General features: G+C 44.2%; 1 protein-coding gene across 2 annotated transcripts in view; it reads right to left on the bottom strand.

Annotated features, from left to right (window-relative positions):
* Positions 1-19,528, bottom strand: part of MKLN1 (muskelin 1) — a 147,295-nt gene that overhangs the window by 31,203 nt on the left and 96,564 nt on the right. For both annotated transcript variants that reach the window (XM_074975684.1, XM_074975694.1), the window contains 3 exons: positions 9,575-9,722; positions 8,317-8,431; positions 4,346-4,485 (listed from right to left, as the gene is read on the bottom strand). In XM_074975684.1, coding sequence (XP_074831785.1) covers positions 4,346-4,485; positions 8,317-8,431; positions 9,575-9,722 — 403 coding nt within the window. The remainder of the gene's footprint in view (positions 1-4,345; positions 4,486-8,316; positions 8,432-9,574; positions 9,723-19,528) is intronic.

Genomic DNA, 19,528 nt, shown 5'->3' with positions numbered 1-19,528 from the left:
ATAAGCTAAGCAAATACAACTCAGATGGGGCCACTATAAGGTGAGTACATAACTGGCTGGATTACTGTTCTCAGGAGAGTAGTTATTAATGGTTCACAGTCACGCTGGAAGGACTTAAGTGGTATTCCACAGTGACCTGTTTTGGGACTGGTTCTATTCCATATCTTCATCAACAATTTAGATATTGGCATACAGAGTACACTTATTAAGTTTGCAGATGATACCAAACTGGGAGGGGTTGCAACCACTTTGAAGGATAGGCTCATAATTCAAAATGATCTGGACAAACTGGGGAAATGGTCTGAGGTGAACAGCATGAAGTTTAACAAAGGCAAAAGCAAAGTACTCCACTTCGGAAGAATCAATCAACTTCATTCATACAGAATGGGAAGCGACTGTCTAGGAAGGAGTACTGCAGAAAGGGATTTAGGGGTCATAGTGGACCACAAGCTAAATATGAGTCAACAGATGCTGTTGCAAAAAAAAAAAAAAAAAAACACACATGATTCTGGGATGCATTAACAGGAGTATTGTGAGCAAGACACAAGAAGTCATTCTTCCGCTTTACTCAGCGCTCATTAGACCTCAGTTGGAGTACTGTGTCCAGTTCTGGGCACCACACTTCAAGAAAGAGGTGGAGAAATTGGAGAAGGGCCAGAGAAGAGCAACAGGAATGATTAAAGGTCTAGAGAACATGAGCTATGAGGAAAGACTGAAAGAACTGGGCTTTAATTCGGAAAAGAGAAGACTTAGAGGGGACATGATAGCAGTTTTCAAGTGCCTTAAGGAGGAGGAAGAAAAATTGTTCTCCTTGGCCTCTGAGGATAGGACAAGGAGCAATGGGCTTAAACTGCAGCAAGGGAGGTGTAGATTAGACATTAGGAAAAGCTTCCTAATGTCAGGGTGATTAAACACTGGAATAAGTTACCTACGGAGGCTGTGGAATCTCCATCACTGGAGATATTTAAGAAAGGTTAGAGAGACGCTTATTGTACATGGTCTAGGTGGTGTTTGGTCCTGCTGTGAGGGTAGGGAACTGGACTCTATGACCTCTCGAGGTCCCTTCCAGTTCTAGTGTTCTGTGATTCTATAATGTAACAAGCTTAATGCAAACCAAAGAACGTCCTGTAATTCAATCTTCTAACTAAACCCACCCACTTCCCTCTGCCTCCTGCCCCCACACTAACATGACATTTATTTATCACACTGTTTGGTCTGCTTTGTGTTCTGTACCTTCCCTCACTGTGTCTATTTAGATTGTAAGCTCTTTGGAGGCAGGGACTTCTTGTTTTGTATAGTTTCCTAAACCCAGTGAGTCCCTGTCCATAACTAGTGTTCTTAGGCACTACAGTAATATAAATAATGATATTTCTATGTTTTTCAAGTTTGCTAAATTTACCTTGACAATAAGTTAGAGGTTGCCTTAGGCTTCCTCTAAGGCTGTTTTAATTCCTCTAATGCTGTTTTAAATTTTAGCTTCACTCCATTGCCATTTTATAGGCCAGAATATGTCAGAATAAAGCGGAATAGCCAAGTGATTGCCACTCAGCAAGTTCTATACACCTAGCATATCCACTCATTTGTAAAAACACTCCAAATGCCAAACCAATCAATAGCCCCCTAGATGTTATTTCAATGGTTAAAGCATTTTTGTTGTTAAATAATTGAGCCCTATTTCTCATCTGAATTTGTCTAGCTTCAGTCTCCCTTTTTCTGCTATAAAAGAGCTATCTACTATCAGAAATCTCTTCTGCACATAAATATTTGTAGATCTTCATCTACTTTCTTAACCTTTTTCTCTGATTAACTAGATTGAGCTTCCCAAGCCTCTCTTTGATGTGGCTTGCTTACAATGCCAGACCTCTGACCACTAACATCTTTTCAACCGACAGAAGAGATTCTCCAATTGATGTAGGTAATCCACTTCCTGAAAAGGCAGTATCTGGGTCAATGTAAGACTTCCTTCATTGAACCAGTGCTACTAATGCTGGGGGTTAGGTTGCTATAGCTACACCTCTCAGGGTTCCGCTTTTTCTACACCTGAGACTGATGTAAGTTCCAAGTAAACACCAACTCTGAGTTTCCCAAGATTGGTTTTATTCCCTCCGCCCACCCCCACCTCCCTAGTTTCAAATTTCTCTCTCTCAGTTACTAGGTGTTTAGAGTCAGCTTTGTATAAATGTGTAGCATGACAAGTGCTCCTCCCTGCCTGATTGTTTTCTCACACTGCTTTGAGAGGATGTAGTTGCACCCTTGTTACAATTAAGCTCCACATGCACGCATTTCCAACCATAACCCACACAGACATTTCCCCAACAACCTCAAGTTTTCCGAAAAGACCCTGACACATGCACAATAACGTTCTATACAACCAGAGAATGAAGGGCTGATTCAGAGACTCAGATCCCGTTCTTTCCCTGACATGCCTGGACCCTGATTATCACAAATCTTTCCCCATTTCTACTTTATATTGCCCAATTTATACATTCAAGGATTGCCTATAATTCCTAACTAAAGCATCACGTAGAGCTCATGTTCAATCAGCTATAAGTATCCACACCTGCAAGGCATTTTCACTGATTACTTATGAACTTGTATTAAAACCTGTTATTCAAATACTTTCACCTCATAAAATGATACAGAATTCTTTGTACAAATTGAACCTCTCTAGTCTAGCACCAGACAAGGGAATTTGCCAAACCATGGGAAGTCAATATTGCCTAGTGGTATTACCAAGATTTCCACTGCTTGCTGGGCTCTTAGAAGACATTGAGGGGTAAATTACAGCTAAACAACAGCACAAAACCCTGAGAGCTAGGACTGGTGGCTATAAACAAACTTTAAGGGAGCACAGGAAACTTGGCCCCACCATGCTAATCTGGCTAACCAAAATCATGCCAGACTACAGGTACTGCTAGGTAAGTGTGCACAGGATTAGAAAGGCTCAGCCTGTACAACTGGCCATCCCCTCATAATAAGAGATTGTTGGGGGTCGTAGCTTATTTGCTAACTTTACCAGCAGTGATTTATATTTTTTTCTAGATAACTGATAAAGCTACATCACTGCATCAACAAAAGATCCACAGATGGCCTCCATAAAAACACTCCCATAGAATGCTTTCCCATTTATGATTACTTTTTGATATAGTTAACCACTTCTGAATTGAATTATATATGCAATATTGATTTTATGCAGCACCAATTCTTTTAAAAAAAGATCAGAATTGCAAGTGGGACTAAGACAAACGTCTTACGAAAGTTTATGCATATTATGTGTATCATACTACCGTTATCTTTATCTACCAATCTTGTAATTTTACCATAAAACAATATCAAGTTTCTTTGTTCTGACCCATTTCCATAAAGCTGTCTGAATTACATTAATGATGATTAATTAATGTAATCCCTATTATTTATACTTGAGGGAGAGCTTTGAACATCAAGTTTTGAAAAATGACTAGATGAGACACTTCATGCAAGTCACTTAATCAGTTTACTTCATAAAGGTCTGACGGATTAATCAATGTTTATGTAGTGATATGAAATGCAGACTAACACCAGCTTTTTAATACCTACAATATAAGCACTTCTTGGCCAATGCGACTGACTTATGAAAAGGCAAATAGTAACATCATCAGTTCATACATCTAGCTATGCTGTACATAATAAGCGGTTCTCACCTAAAACACTTACACATTTACCATATGATGACTAAAAATAGAAGGAAGCTAAAAGGATCTCTGCACTAGCTTTTCACATTTAATGCCATGAGCCCAATTTTCAAATGCTGCCGCTACAAATGCCATATGCAAAGATGCTTAAATATGTAAACAGGTTTGCAAGGGTCAGCTATGCACACAAGCTAAATGACTTTGTCCAAAGTGCCATCTTCTAGGTCCACAGGAGTCTGAATAAACACTTGCATGCGAACCAATGAGGGGATAAAATTTCAGCTGTGCAGGGGAATTCGGACATGTGGTTTCATTAACATCACTGGAGCACAAAACTGCCTTCTAGAACCCTGCTTCAGCAACATCACCGATCTCTTTATGAGGCAAAAAGAAATTATTTTGCAAAGCAGCAAGATAAAAAGCGAACCCATAAACCATTTTCAGAGATTCTCCCACAAAACTACCCAGGAGCTCCATGAATGTTCAGTATACCATTCTGTAGATCTTGAAAAAAATACACAAGTAAAAAAATAACTAGGAAACTTATGACCCTTCACATAAGAAAGGCAATGCCATACCTACAAAAATAATGGAAGAATATTAAATTCCCCAAAAAGCTTTTTGAAAGGCTGTGAATTTAATTATCTCAAAAGAAGCCATCTTAGCTATGATACCTGTGTTTTCTTATGAGGTATTTGCAGTGTCTCAGCAGGTATTCCTTAGAAGGCCGACAGAGCTTCAGAGACCAGAAGTCATCCAGTCTCATCTTCGGAGAACAGGATTTGCCAGGATTTCCTCCAAACAAATAATGAACCTATGTAGGTCAGAGATAGTTTTAAGTTAAATATCTGCATGTCTATTAAAACACTGTACACTTGGCAAGTTGTCTCTCTGAAGAGGTTATTCTACTATATCAGGGGTCAGCAACCTGCAGTTCTTTAAGGAGCCAACTGTGGCTCCAAGCGCTGCCGCCGCTGACTGTGCTCCTGCAGCTCTGGAGGATGCTGCCACTTAAACAAAAAAAACTCAATTTCAATTAAACTGAATTGAGCTTTTTTTGTTCAAGCAGCAGCAGCCTCTGGGCAGTCAGCCGTGGCACGGAGCCCTGCAGAAGTCAGCCAGCAGGGCAAGGGGCCCCGGAGGAGAAAGTCGGGGGAAGGCTGCAGGAGCGCTGTGGGGAGGGGCAGCTGAGCCTGCTGGAGCTACGCAAAAGAGAAGGTGGTAAGGGAAGCAGCAGCCATGGAGCAGCAGCAGCAGCCCATGGAGCTCCGCTCTGAGGCAGGTTAAACGTGGAGTTGAGGGGGCAGTTTGGGGCTGACAGAGGTTAAACCTGAAGATGGGGGGAAGGTTTCAGGCTGATACGCATTAAACCTGGGATTATGGAATGGGGGTAAAGCTTGGGGCTAGAGAGGCAAATTTGGGGCTGAGGTGGATAAAGCCTGGAGATGGAGGTAACAGCTTTCTAACTGGTACAAATCACTGTGCACACTGTTCTTAAAATAGGGGTGACAAAGTACAGTTTGACTTTTTTCCCCTAACACTCCCCCCGAGCCGTAATGCATGTGAATACAAGTCCTTATGTGCACACGCACTTACACACACAAAGGACTCGTATTCACATGCATTACAGCTCTTGAAGTATCGATTTTGTAAATTAATTTGAAAAAATGGCTGTGCTCACTATTTCAGCTGCAGACCCCAGTAGTATATAAACAGATGTTTTAAATAAAACTAGTTCATGTTACGACTAGGCTTGCTTTGATCTACTGATGCTGCTGATCAACAAATTGATGAATAGTAAGTCTCTTCAAGCTTATTGTCTAGCATGGAGAAAAACATTTAAGTCTGTGCTATCAAGGGCAGTATGTGCCTTTGTCTTTGTATGTGTAAGATGATACTTGGGAAGGGATCTTTAATATCCATAAATAGTAACTTTTAAAAAATATTTTTTAGATTACTGCCTCTATTGAAGACAAAAGCCCATATTATTGCAAATAGCACTTCAAAGTTAATATGATGGTGGATATGTGGTAGTAACAGCAGAAATTTAACCTTTTATCACCGCAAAACACATTTTGCTCATTAGGCTTTTCTGACACTGCAACTCAGAAAGACTTCTGGCATAAATGACCTCTCAACAGTGACAGATTGCCAATACACACTTCGTTGTTGACCTCCAAGAGACTGTTCCTGAAGTAGACAAACATTATCTGACAGAGGCAAAACACCAACATTTGCAAGGTCAAATTAAAACACAGCTATCATAGGGCCTAGGGTTCCTGAAGTCAAATGACACCTGGCTACAAAGAAAGCCCTGAAAACATAACTTTTTGGGTGGTACTTCTGAGTGCCATTCTTCATTACCATCATCAACCACCATGGGTTCAGTGCCATTTGATGTCTGATGCCTCCCTGACTATTTCCTTATCCAGTGAGGAGTGGCTTAGTTTCTGTAGACTAACTCTGCACTAATCTATCCATACCCTGAGGTCAGCCTCTCCTATTAGAGCCAACCAGTAGTACGAATACCAGGGTCCTGACTTTTCGCTCATCCTTCATTCTGCAGATATGCCCGAATCTGCTGCATACCCTTCTGCAGTAGGTTCTCTTTCAGCTGTGTCTTCCTATATAAATTCCTCTTTGGTGATTTTCTGCATCCAATCTAGTCTCAGAATCTTTTTAAAAACAACTCCTCTTGAACGCCAATATCCTCTCTGAAGCTTTCATTACCACCTACATCTCACATCCATACAACATGCTGCTGAATACACATTTTAAGATGCTCAGCTTCATTCCTAAGCTATTTGCTTTGCTTTTCCAGATTTTATCCACTTTCAAACTTACTCTTGCTTTCACTATTCTAGTTGCTCTCTCCTTCTAGATTACACATCACATTACCGCCCAGATATGTGAACTTCTCTACATTCTCTAGTTTGACCCCTTCTACACTGATGTTCCTTCTTATTTCCTTATCTCCAAATACTATTGTCTTCATTTTACTGATGTTCATAATCAGTCGGTACTGCTCCCTTTCCTCATCTAGCATCTGCACCGTTCTCGCTAGCTTCTCTTCAGCTTCCTCAATAATAACTATACCATCCATGCACTGATATCCCTTCTACCTCCTTCCTTGATTTTGTCCATCATTCTTCTCTAGGTGCATGAAGAAGATAATCAGCAATATCAGATCTCTGTCTTGTACCTCTAGTCATTCTAAACCAACGTCCCAACTCTGCATGTTCTCACTGCTGCCTCCACATTGCTGCTGATACCCTTCAAAACCGTATCAGTCTGCTATACCACCCGTGCAACTCCATCACCACCCATGTCACTTTCTGATATACACTGTCAAATGCCTTCTGAAAAACGGACGAAGCAATTGTAGATGTTCTTGTTCTTTCATCAAATGCTGTGGGTGACTGGAAAGTTAGAGCTGCTTTGACAGGAGATGGAGATACAATGCGATACACTTGGACTGGCTGAGAAGCGTTGCAGTTGCAAAGTCATCTGGAGATGCAAAAGTTTCTCCTCCGCCATATATTTTTTCCCCAAAATTGCCTCTGTTAGAGTCTATAGTGAGACTCTAGAGATGTCATTTGACCTGAGACTACTGAAAACATGCAACTTCAGAAGCAGCCACACAGAATGGTTTCTCAGGCAGAGTGAATTCAAGTTAAGAGCCAGTGGCACTTAGAATTTTACTCCAAGTCTTGTTTTGCTTGTGAAATGTACTATATGTTTATACTGTACTCTAGAGGTGTGACTGAAGCATCATTAGACACACACTAGCTTTAACCAAGCTAGCATGGGTAAAAACAGCAGCATCAGCTTTAATGCAGACTAACATACTCTGTGCGCTTGAACGGCTACACTGAAGCTGGCAATTCTGCGCTTCCACTGATGTTCCTATCCATGCTGCAGCTGAGTTCAGGATTACAGTACACACCTATTATTGAATGACAACAGTTAATTTTACTTCTCCAGTTGTTATTCTGCACAAAGGTGTTTTGAATGGCAAGTTTCCCCTGCACAAGAAACATTTATTCATCCTAGATTAATAAAAGGTTTTAATGTTTGGAGAATTTGAATTACATGCCCAAAAGCTGCCTGTCTGAATGCCATTCGCTGGGAGCCCACAAGATGGGTATGTGAAACAAAAAAAGATTGCCACTACCCTCATTTGTGTTATGCAATTGACTGACAGCTTAATTCAGACAGGATGTACTGCTGCCTATGGCCTGAGCAGATCAGTAAGGCATGCTACTTGCATGGACTTCACCTCAGTGGGTTTCACCTGTGTTTTAAACATGAGAATGGTTGTGAGCTAACCTCACTACAGAACTTTATAGGCTGCATTTGTCCCATAGGCTGCTCTTTGGCTGCTTCTAGTTTAGCACTATCATGCTTATTAACAAAGAAACGAACAGTTCAGTAAGTTGTCTGTAGAACTGATTCACTAGCACATGCAAATTTTCCCACTACCCATAGAGCCAAACTCTATTAGATGAAGCTGAAGTGCACTACACCATCTCACAGCATCACCAGGATCTGCTTTATCACAAGCAACACACAGACTATTTTAGAGCTTCAGTCAGGACAGCTAACTACAAATTAAATCTAGCACTTTGAAGATACACATCCATACCTTGTGCAACTCATCATACACCAGCTGATGGGCAAACCTTGGACAGGGCTCCTCTTCCTGAAGGCTTTTACTTGGATTATCTTTTGCTGCTTGATCATTCTTATAGACACAAGACCTGGAACACAATATCAAACAAACATTCTCCCACTAACAAATCAGCATTAGCTACAGACAAAACAAGCAGTAACAGAGAAGGTTCCACGGCCATAGGTGGTGGATGCATGAATGTGGGTAGTAGATTAAATGTCATTGTGTGCAAGGAAGTAAAGTGGGGGACAATTATCTCAATTCTCCATAACTTGTTCTCTCCTACTGTTATGAGAGGCAGCCTCAAGCATTCTTGGAAAACTGTCCTCAACCTCTAGACACAATGTGCCAAGCTACACTCCTCTGAGGCACTTCCAAAGCTTATGGAAAAAACAGCCACATGGCATCAACTCTTTTAGGAAAGCAAGACGACTGATGGATTTGGTATAAACTTCTTAATATTATGCATAATCCAATCCAATCCAATCACTGTGGCACTACTGGGAACTTAACAAGCAATGAGGCGGCAAATGGGGAGTGGAGAAAAGAGGAAAATAAGGCTTCCTGAACCCAGTCATGTAAATGGTATCAGATGAGAGAAAAATATTTATAATGCAAATAAATGAGCAGGTAAAAAGATCACACTCCTGCAAATTTCTTCAATAAGATGATTTGTTTCTTTTTACTCATTAGTCTAGCTGAATAGAAGTTTTCCATGATGCTTCTGTGATGACAGCCATGGGCAATCACAACAGTACCAATATGGAAAAGTCCAGTAAAGACTCAACGCTCATCTGTGTAACCTCCTGATTTTCTTCTGGCAGCTTTTTGGTAGGTCTCTGGGTCCCTAACATAAGGCAGCATGGCTGTTCCAGGGAGTAGGTGGTCTTATTTTTATTAGTTTCAGTTTGGCTCACCTAATCCCAAATAAGTGTACTATATAGAAAATTCTTAACTTCTTCCTTTTGAACCATAGTGTTGTTAAAACTAGTTATCAACCTTACTTCAGGTTTGGTTAACGTACGAAACACAACCACTTCTAAAAGGGTAAGCACACCAGAATATATTTGAATTATGTATGCTAAAATATTACTCAATAAGTAAATGGCTAATTTGAAACTGCTAAAACATGTTAAATTACCATCCCACAAAAACATACAATTGAATAACCTTCCTAATTTGGAAAAATTAGGAACAACCGCAGCTTAATTTCAGAGAAGCCTTTACTTACCAACTGTTCCTCACAATGTCATAAATCCAGAAAGAGTTCCTAACATTTTCTTCCCGTTTCTCTTTATCTTTACTGAGGCCAGACAACACGTGGATTTCATTCAGTTCTGGATCAATGGTGGCTCTCTGAGTGAACCCTGTCATAGGAACTGTATAGTGAGAGAAAGTAAATGTTACATCTTAAATAGAGCCATGGAGAATGATAAGGAGAAAGGAGAACTTAAGGAATTTGATATATTATATAAAAGGAAATTTAACCCACATGCACAGAGTCTGCTTGTAAGGAATGCTTTATTTAGCTTGTCTGGTATTCCTTATTGAAGCAGAGAATGCTCTTCTCTCATGTCCTGTACACTGCAGGCACTAAGGCAACTGTTTGATTTTGATGAAATTTAATAGGGCGCTTTTTCTTAAAAATCAAGAAGAGGCTAAGTGTTTAAAAAAACACAAAACACAAATACATCAGTTGAAGATCAAGGTGTGATTTTAAACACACCAGTTAAATCAGTACAAAAGATTTATTGGTTTAAACCAGGCTTGTTTCACTTTTGTTTAAATCCGTTAGCAACAGATTTAAGATCGAGTTAAATGAGTGCACCAAGCCAGGGGTTTACAATAGTTTGTAAGTTACAGATGCTATGTTTCAGCAAGTAAGGTACAAGACACTAACTGGATGTTTTCTTGCTTTAAAGTGGTTGTGGGGTGAGTGTTCCCTTTAAGCAATTCTCTTTGTGAATATTATCTTGCTATTAAAGAGCTTACACAGAAGATCCGTGCAGACACTGCCCCACCCCCACTACTGTATATACCAGCAAATAATTTTAGAGACATCCAAAACACGTATAAAAGTCAATCAACATTTGCAGAGTTTGTATCTTCATAACGAAGAGATGAAGCTTAAGCTGTGAAGGCCATATGTATTAGCAAAGGAGCCTTGAAAACTAAAAATGAGTAGCAAGGACCTCAAAAGTACATATCAAAGGACTAGAAAGTATAGCAGTCCCTTTACAATATTCACAGATTCCAAGGCCAGAGAGGACCACTGTGATTATTAAGTGTGACATGACAAGTCATGGAACTCTCCCATAACAATTCTAGAGCACAGAGTTTAGAAAAACAATTATATGTTACTGCATCATAATTGTAAAAATCCTACTTACACCTCTTGATTTATTTTCTTACATTTAATGCTTGCCATCCAAAAACATTTAAATCATTTTAAGATAGCACAAAATAGAGACAGCTGAAAATAATCCATGTTTTATGGTTCACCATAACACAGGTGGTCTCCTAAGGAACCAAAGATACAATTCATTTTTCCTGAGTCCTGGACCTTTACTACAAGAGCATCCTATACAGCAAATAGCACTTGTTTATGAAAGATCACCTGTGTTTGTGTCATTGAATCCTAAAGCCAAATTTGTAGCTGTATCCCCATTTTAGAGTGTGGCCAAGCATGGAGCCACTGCCCATCACCTGCATTAGTGGAAGCGACCTCAAATTCTGATGACCCCCACCAACCAAGGGATGGGGTGGGTCACAAAGGGGCAACTGCTGTAAGGTACAGAGCTCCTGACCACTACTGTGGCAGCAGAAGTCCCGGAACCCTTTAAATCAATCCCAGAGCACTGCTCTGTGCACTCAATGGGGCATTAAGGGCTAGCAGAGAGGGGCAGGGATGTGCTCCAGGTGGCCTTGAGAGTTGGCTGGCCGGATGGCCATGGTCCCAGCTCTTCCAACCAAGGCCCCACACCTTCCAGGGGCACAGAGCAAGCCCCACCACACACTGCCCAAAGATCTGTGGAAGCCGTGCGTACGCCCTGATTCAGTTCTACTTCCTGTTGTAGCAGCACTTATCTTGCATAATCTTAGGCTTACCTCATCTAACAAATGGAGACATATAACAACTGAAGCCTTACTTAAGTGGTAAGGTCAGACATGCAAACAGACTAGTAACAGGTCAGAAGAGGCAACACTTGAACTCACGGTCTCATGACTCACAGCCTAATGTAGCATCCTTCAGTCTATGTAGACTATGGATCGCGCCCTTCGTAGTTCTGTTTGGCATCCTCATTTGCAGTGTCAGCTGTGACTGAAGACCCACACGAGAGTGACAGTCCTTGCTGCATCTGTTGCATATGTAATGGGTGTCTGGCAGCTTCTTGCTGTGCTTTCTGTGGGCTCGCTTCTCCTTTGCTAGCTGTCTGATCCTCAACTCGCCCTTCTGAAGGCCCTTGTATGGTTCCTGCCTCCATCTGCTGTGATTGTCTGCCAGCTCCTCCCAGCTGTCTGGCTTGATGACTACTTCCCTGAGGTCTCTCTTGCAAACATCCTTGTAGCACAGCTGGGGGCATCCGGGAGGTCTTTTGCCTGAGGCTAGCTTGCCATAAAGGATGTCTTTTGGGATCCTTCCATCATTCATCCTGTGGACGTGGCCAAGCCAGCGGAGCCGATGCTACCTGAGGAGGGTGTGCATAGTTGGGATTCCAGCTTGCTCAAGGACGGTAGTGTTGGAGACTTTGTCCCTCCATAATATTCCAAGGATGCACCTGAGGCAGCGCAAATGGAAGACATTCAGCCTCTTTTCCTGGAGGACATACAGGGTCCAAGTCTCGCTGCCGTAAAGGAGGGTGCTGAGGATGCAGGCTCTGTAGACTTGCATTTTGGTGTGAGTGTACAGCTTGTTGTTATTCCACATTCTCTCGCTGAGTCTGGACAGAGTTGTGGCCGCTTTACCAATCCTCCTATTTAGCTCAGTGTCCAACGACAGGGTGTCAGTGATGGTGGACCAGAGGTAAACGAACTCGTGGACGACCTCTAAACATATAGTTGTCAGTGCTGATTGATGGAGAAACAGCAACGTCCTGAGCAAGTATATTTGTCTTCTTTAGGCTCATGGAGAGCCCAAAGTCCTTGCATGCTTTGGAGAACCGATCCAGCAGCTTCTGAAGCTGGTCTTCTGTGTGTGACACGACAGCAGTGTCATTTGCAAACAGCATCTCTCTGATGAGGACTTCCCGCACCTTAGATTTAGCTTTCAGCCTTGCAAGATTAAACAGTTTCCCGTCAGATCTTGTGTGCAAAAAGATGCCCTCTGTTGAAGATCCGCTGTGCCAACAACTACTGGCTCGAGCTATGCAGCAACATCCAGACCAGTGCTGACTTCGGTAACCTCAGGGGAATGTACGAGAGCATCAAGAAGGCATTAGGACCCACCCCGAACAAGATGGCACCTCTGAAATCCAAATCTGGTGAAGTCATCACTGACAAAGCCAAACAGATGGAGCACTGGGTCGAGCACCACTGCGAGCTGTACTTACGTGAGAACATTGTGGTGGACTCAGCCCTCGATGCCGTCGAACTCTTACCAGTAATGGAAGAACTGGACCAGGAACCAACTGTGGATGAACTGAAGAAAGCCATCGACAACACTGCAGTAGGAAAGGCCCTGGGCCAGGATGGTATACCACCAGAGGTAATCAAGTGTGCCACGGACACTCTCCTGGAACCCCTACATGAGCTACTGTGCCTGTGCTGGAGAGAGGGAGAGGTTCCACAGGACATGCGTGATGCTAACAATTACCGTGGAATCTCCCTCCTAAGCATCACTGGTAAACTGTTCGCTTGCGTCATCCTTGGCAGACTCCAGAAGATTGCTGAGAGGGTGTATCCTGAATCACAGTGCAGATTCTGTGCAGAGAGATCTACCGTTGACATGGTCTTCTCTCTGAGGCAGCTGCAGGAGAAATGCAGGGAGCAGAGGAAGCCACTCTATATTGCCTTCATCAACCTCACCAAGGCCTTCAACTTGGTCAGCAGGGATGGACTGTTCAAACTGCTCCACAAGATACGATGTTTGCCACAGTTACTCAAGATGATCCAGTCTTTCCACGAAGACATGAGAGGAACCGTCCAATACGATGGCACATTATCGAATGCTTTCAGCATCAGGAGCGGCATCAAACAAGGATGTGTCCTTGCTCCGACACTGCTTGGGATCTTCTTCGCACAGCCTAATGTGCTTTGGCTTAAACTACAGGAGGGGAAGTCAATAGGCAGACTGCTGGCCAAATCTGGACAGCCAGATGCTTTAAAATGGAGCTCAAAAATCCTTGTTTACTTTCTATCATTTCCTCCGAGACCCGGATTAGCTCTTCACTAAGAAATTTAGACCCTGTCAAAAACTAACAGATTACCCCTGAACTACATGGTACTGAAAGGAAGTTGTCTTTTTTGCACTAAGAAAAATTGTGGCATAAGCTTCAAGTTCTTCCTCTCTGTTCTACCATCAGATTTAAAAATATTGAAGATTCCTGGGGATTTCATTGCATGTAGTTCCCTGAAACAGCGTCATCAAATTAGCAGTTTGGCAGTCCTGTTTGTTGTGTAATTCTTATTTCCTGTTTCCCCAGGAGACCATCCTTTCAAATGTACGCATGACCACCACGTGATTTTTGTTTATTAATTCTGTTTGTCTCATTTTTCTTTCTGGGTCACTTTACAGAGGCTGGTGAAGGTTGCTGGCTCTTCGTCAAGTTGCTTGGCAGAACTCAAGATACATATTGCAAATTCTCCCTCCAACTAAACTATAAAACTGCACATACAATCTTCTTCTCCCTTGGGCAGAAATTCCTGTGCTACCTTCCTTCTTACATTTTAAAAGCCTGATTGCAACAGATTTACTTCACCGTTTTCACATGCTGCATCAGAAAAGTATTGATTTCTCTACACAAAGACAAAAAATCCTTTTATTACATCTCATTCAAATCTAATCAGATAAAAGCTCAGATGTATGTAACATACAACAGTCATACTCCAACAGGCACAACCCACCAGTGAAACTGCACATGCAACCACCACTCAACATTCTTTCCAGGGTTATTATGCTCCCCAGTTACTTCTGTTTTGCAGAGTGGAAAGACAAAGTCCTCGCAGATGTTTAATCTAGTCTCTCTACTCCCTCCTGTAGTTTTTGTCTCATTTCCATGTCAAGTCTATGAATAAAAGATTGTCTCTAACTAGTAGCAATGCAGATTTGAGTTCTGGCTTATGCATCATCATTAGTGAGAAGGAGAATGTGGTCAGATATGTTATCTATGCAACACTATTACCCTTTGCCTTGCAACTGAGGGGAAAAATCATCACAAATAGCCTCTACCTCACTCACTGCATTTGCCCTGAATCTGTAGGACTACTCAAAATAAAGAACAAGTATAAAAGAAGACTTGTTTGTAGAGAGGTAGAGTCAGTAAATTGTGATGGGGAGGGTAGATATGTTAAAGTATCTTAATACGATGGGTTTTTTTTAAGGGCTTATATAGGTGGATTTTCCCTTAAAAGACCCCAGTTATGGTTGCTTACAATTTGTGGGTCTGTGTGATCATACTAAGAGAATGAGAAAAACAAGGTCTCAAACAGTATTGACCCATAGTGTCCCATTAGCCAGAGTGTTGTGTATGAAGCATACTACACAAAGGCATTGTATTTAAATGAGGAAGACAATCTTTGAGGAAAGACCAAAGGAAACATGAAGGTTAGTGGCAAAGATAATGAAAGAAAGGCATTAAGACCAGATAAGATATACTCCAGATAAAATTCCAGGGTTCACCTAGAATGCACATCAAAGATTAATTGAATTCACTCAACACTTCCCCCTTCTCCCCCCGCCCCGGCCCTGCTCAAAAACATCTGAATCATTCTAGAGCTCTACTATAGCTAGCCGTTCCAAAGGCGAGGCCATCTCATCAACAAAATATCTGAAGTAGATATCCCATGTCTTTCACTGTGTTGCCAAAAGGTGGACAAAAATATTCAAAATGGAGGGACTTTGTAAATGTACTGGAGGTAAGCTGTTCACCATATAAAAGAGAAGTTACTCACCGTAGTAACGATAGTTCTTCGAAATGTGTCCCCGTGGGTGCTCCACGATAGGCGTCGGGCTCGCCCCGGCGCCGCAGATTGGATCTTTCCAGCAGTTTCTGCCGAACCGCGCATGTGCCGGCGCGCGCCGCTCCCCTGCGCGTTCCCGGCCACTTGCACGATCCAGTCCCCGCCAGTTCCTTGACCAACCGCCTCGGATGTTCCTGAAAAACACCAAACAGAGATCCGAAGTGGGGAGGATGGGCGGGTGGTGGAGCACCCACAGGGACATCTCTCGAAGAACCATCGTTACTACGGTAAGTAACTTCTCTTTCTTCCTCGAGCGTCCCTGTGGGTGCTCCACGATAGGCGACTACCCAGCAGTAACCCCAGAAAGGAGGTGGGTAATCAGTTTATGTGCAGCTTGCCCCCGAAAGGACCGCTGTCGAGAGGCGGGTATCCTCTTGGAATACCCAGTGTAGGGCACAATGCTTGGTGAAGGTGTCATAGGATGACCAGGTCGCCGCTCTGCAGATGTCTTTTAGCACGATGCCCTTGAAAAAGGCTGTTGATGCCACCACCGCCCGGGTGGAATGAGCCCTAGGCAGGGCCAGTAAAGGAGTCTTTCGAAGTTCGTAGCACATTTTTATGCAGGCCACAATGTGCTTCGAGATTCTCTGCGAAGAGACACCCTCTCCTTTTGACCTGGGAGCGAGAAAGACTAAGAGTCTGTCCGTTTTCCAGAAGGACTTAGTTCTGTCTATGCAGAAGGCCAACGCCCTCCTCACGTCCAGGAGGTGTAGGCGTGCCTCCTTGCTGGAGCTATGAGGCTTCGGGTAAAACGAGCGTAAAACTATAGGTTCGTTAAGATGGAACTCTGAAGAAACTTTTGGAACAAAGGCTGGGTGCAGCCGTAAGGTTACCGCCTCCTTTGAGAATACCGTGCAGGGCGGCGTTGCCATAACTGCTGCAAGCTCACTCACCCTGCGAGCTGACATGATTGCAAGAAGGAAGGTTGTCTTTATCGTAAGGAGACGGAGGGAAACCATGGTTAAGGGTTCAAAGGGTGGTCCCGTTAGCGCGCTGAGTACCAGGTCCAAGCTCCACGATGGTGGAAGCGGTTTCCGAGGGGGGTACAGGTTTACCAGCCCCTTCAGGAACCTGGTAGCAATAGGATGGGCAAACACCGTGGGCCCTTCCTCTTCATGCCAAAAACCGATATAGCGGCGAGATGGACCTTCAACGAGGAGAGGGAGAGCCCGCCTCTCTTGAGGTCCAGTAAGTATTCTAGTATGACAGGTATAGGCACTTCAAGGGGATCTAACTGCTTGGTGGAACACCATGCAGTGAAATCGAGTCCATTTCTGTTTGTAGGTCGTCCTGGTGGAGATCCTTCGGCTACTTTCCAGGACTTCTTGTACTCCCTCCGTACATGTACTTTCTAGGGAGCTGAGCCATGGATTAACCATGCCTGTAGGCGCAGGCCTCGGGGGTATGGATGCACTATGGACCCCTGGGCCTGAGTGAGCAGGTCCGGCGCTACCGGAAGGGGAAGCGGTGGACGACCCGACATGCGGAGAAGCAAGGGGAACCACTGCTGTCGATCCCATGTGGGGACCACTAGGATCATGCGGGCTCTCTCCCTCCTGGCTTTCTGCAGGACCTTGTGGATGAGCACCGTGGGGGGGAACGCGTAAAGCAGTGGGCCCTTCCACGAAATCGCGAACGCGTCCCCCAAGGACCCCCGCCCCAGTCCTGCCCTGGAGCAGTATTAGGGGCACTTCTTGTTGTGCTGAGTGGCAGACAGGTCTATCTGGGGAAACCCCATGCATGAAAAATCGGTCGTAGCAGATCGGAGCGGATGTGCCACTCATGTGTGAGTGCAAAGTGCCTGCTCAGCTGGTCTGCCTTCACGTTGTGAGCGCCTGGTAAGTACGAGGCTTTCAACGTTATATTGTTGGTGATGCACCAGTTCCACAGCCAGACTGCTTCCGCACATAGGGCACGGGATCGAGCTCCGCCTTGTCGATTTTTATAAAACATGGTGGAGATATTGTCTGTATTGATCCCGACTACCTTGCCTTGTATGTGGTCTTGAAAGTGTTTGCAGGCGTTGAACACCGCTCTGAGCTCCAGTATATTTATATGCAGTGACTGTTCTGTAGGGGACCACAGTCCTTGCGTCACCTTTTCGCCAATATGTGCTCCCCACCCTATGTGGGAGGCGTCGGTGGTGAGAAAAATAGAGATTTGTGGTTGGTGAAAGGGTACCCCGTTAGCATGTTGTTGGGGTCTACCCACCATTGCAGGGATCTGCGCACCTCTGTCGTGGGCGACACCACCCTGCGGACAGTATGGGATGCCGGCTTGTAAACGCTCGCCAGCCAACGTTGTAGGTTGCGCATATGCAATCTGGCGTTCTGTACCACAAATGTTGCGGCTGCCATGTGGCCGAGCAGCTGCAAGCACATTAAAACCGGCACCGTGGGGCTGTATGTAACAACTTGTACCAGGGAACCGATGGCGCGAAAGCGAGCGTCGGGTAGATAAACCCTTGCTGTGATAGAATTTATGCGTGCCCCTATGAACTCTATGTCCTGTGTGGGGTCAATCTTTGACTTCGCAAGGTTGATGACCAGGGCCAGCGAAGAAAACATATTTGCTGGTACGCGTATCATGCGTAGTACCTCCGCCTTCGAGGCCCCTTTCAGTAGGCAGTCGTCCAGATATGGCAATATAAATACCCCTTGTCTGTGCAGGTAGGCTGACACCACTGCCAGGGTCTTGGTAAAGACTCTGGGGGCCGAGGAGAGGCCGAACGGCAGAACCTTGTATTGGAAATGTTCTTTGCCGACCATAAACTGGAGAAAACGTCTGTGAGCCAGTTGGATAGTCATATGAAAATATGCATCTTGTAAGTCGAGGGCTGCAAACCAATCTCCATCATCTAGTGCCGTGAGTATAGAGGCGACTGATCATCCGAAAGCGTTGTTTGCGCAAGTACCGGTTGAGGCCTCGAAAATCTAAGATGGGCCTCCCGCCTCCTGTTTTCTTCTCTGTGAGGAAGTATCGTGAATAAAACCCTTTCCCCTGGAGTCGCTCCGGCACTCTTTCCACCGCCCCTATAAGCATCAGGTGGTCCACCTCGTGCTTGAGTTTCGCCTCGTGGGAGGCATCCCTGAGATGAGGCCTGGGCGGAGATCTTGGCGGTGGGAACGACTGAAAGGGGATCACGTAACCCATGGCTATGATCTCTAGTACCCACTTGTCTGTGGTGATCTTTTGCCATTGTGAGTGGAACGGTCAGAGGTGATGATGGAACATTAATTGTGGATGACATTGCGCGATGGTAGTAATAGTGCAGCCCTTGACCTGTCCATCAAACTTGTTGCCTTTGGGCCTTCCCCGAGGATGCACAGCCTTGTTGGGAACATCACCTAGGAGTTCTATACTGTTGTTGCTGTTGATGCCGCCCTTGGTCGTAGCCCCATTGGTACTGAGCATGCCGAGGTTGGTACGGGTATCGTCTTTGTTGAGGGTAATACTTTTTCTCTCTGTATGGAGGGGTGTGAATACCCAGGGTTCTGAGTGTGGCTCTTGAGTCTTTACTGGAATGAAGGACCAAATCAGTTGACTCTGCAAACAACTTCTGCGTGTCGAAAGGGAGATCGACAATTTCTGCCTGCAGATCCCTCGGGATACCCGATGTCTGGAGCCAGGATTCCCTGCGCATGACCACTGCCGTAGCCGTTGAGCGTGCCGCCGGTCCGCTACGTCCAGGACGATCTGGACTCCCGTCCTTGAAGCTGCATAGCCCTCTTGCACGACGGCCTTCAGCACCAGCTTCTTATCTTCTGGAAGTGACTCCATGAGAGAAGTAAGCCTGGAGTAATTGTCGAAATTGTGGTTCGCTAGATGTGCTGCATAATTAGCCACACTCAGCAGCAGGGTGGACGAGGAGTATACCTTTCTGCCAAATAGCTCTAGCTTCTTGGCACCTCTATCCGTTCCCCCAGCTTTGTACTGGGAAGTCTTCGATCTCTGCCGAGACGATTCTACCACCAGAGAATTTGGTTGTGGGTGACTAAACAGGAAC

The sequence above is a fragment of the Carettochelys insculpta genome, chromosome 1 (assembly GCF_033958435.1).
Source record: "Carettochelys insculpta isolate YL-2023 chromosome 1, ASM3395843v1, whole genome shotgun sequence".
Lineage (NCBI taxonomy): Eukaryota > Metazoa > Chordata > Testudines > Carettochelyidae > Carettochelys > Carettochelys insculpta.
The sequence above is the reverse complement of the archived record's forward strand: the minus strand, read 5'-3'. Positions and strand labels throughout refer to the sequence as shown.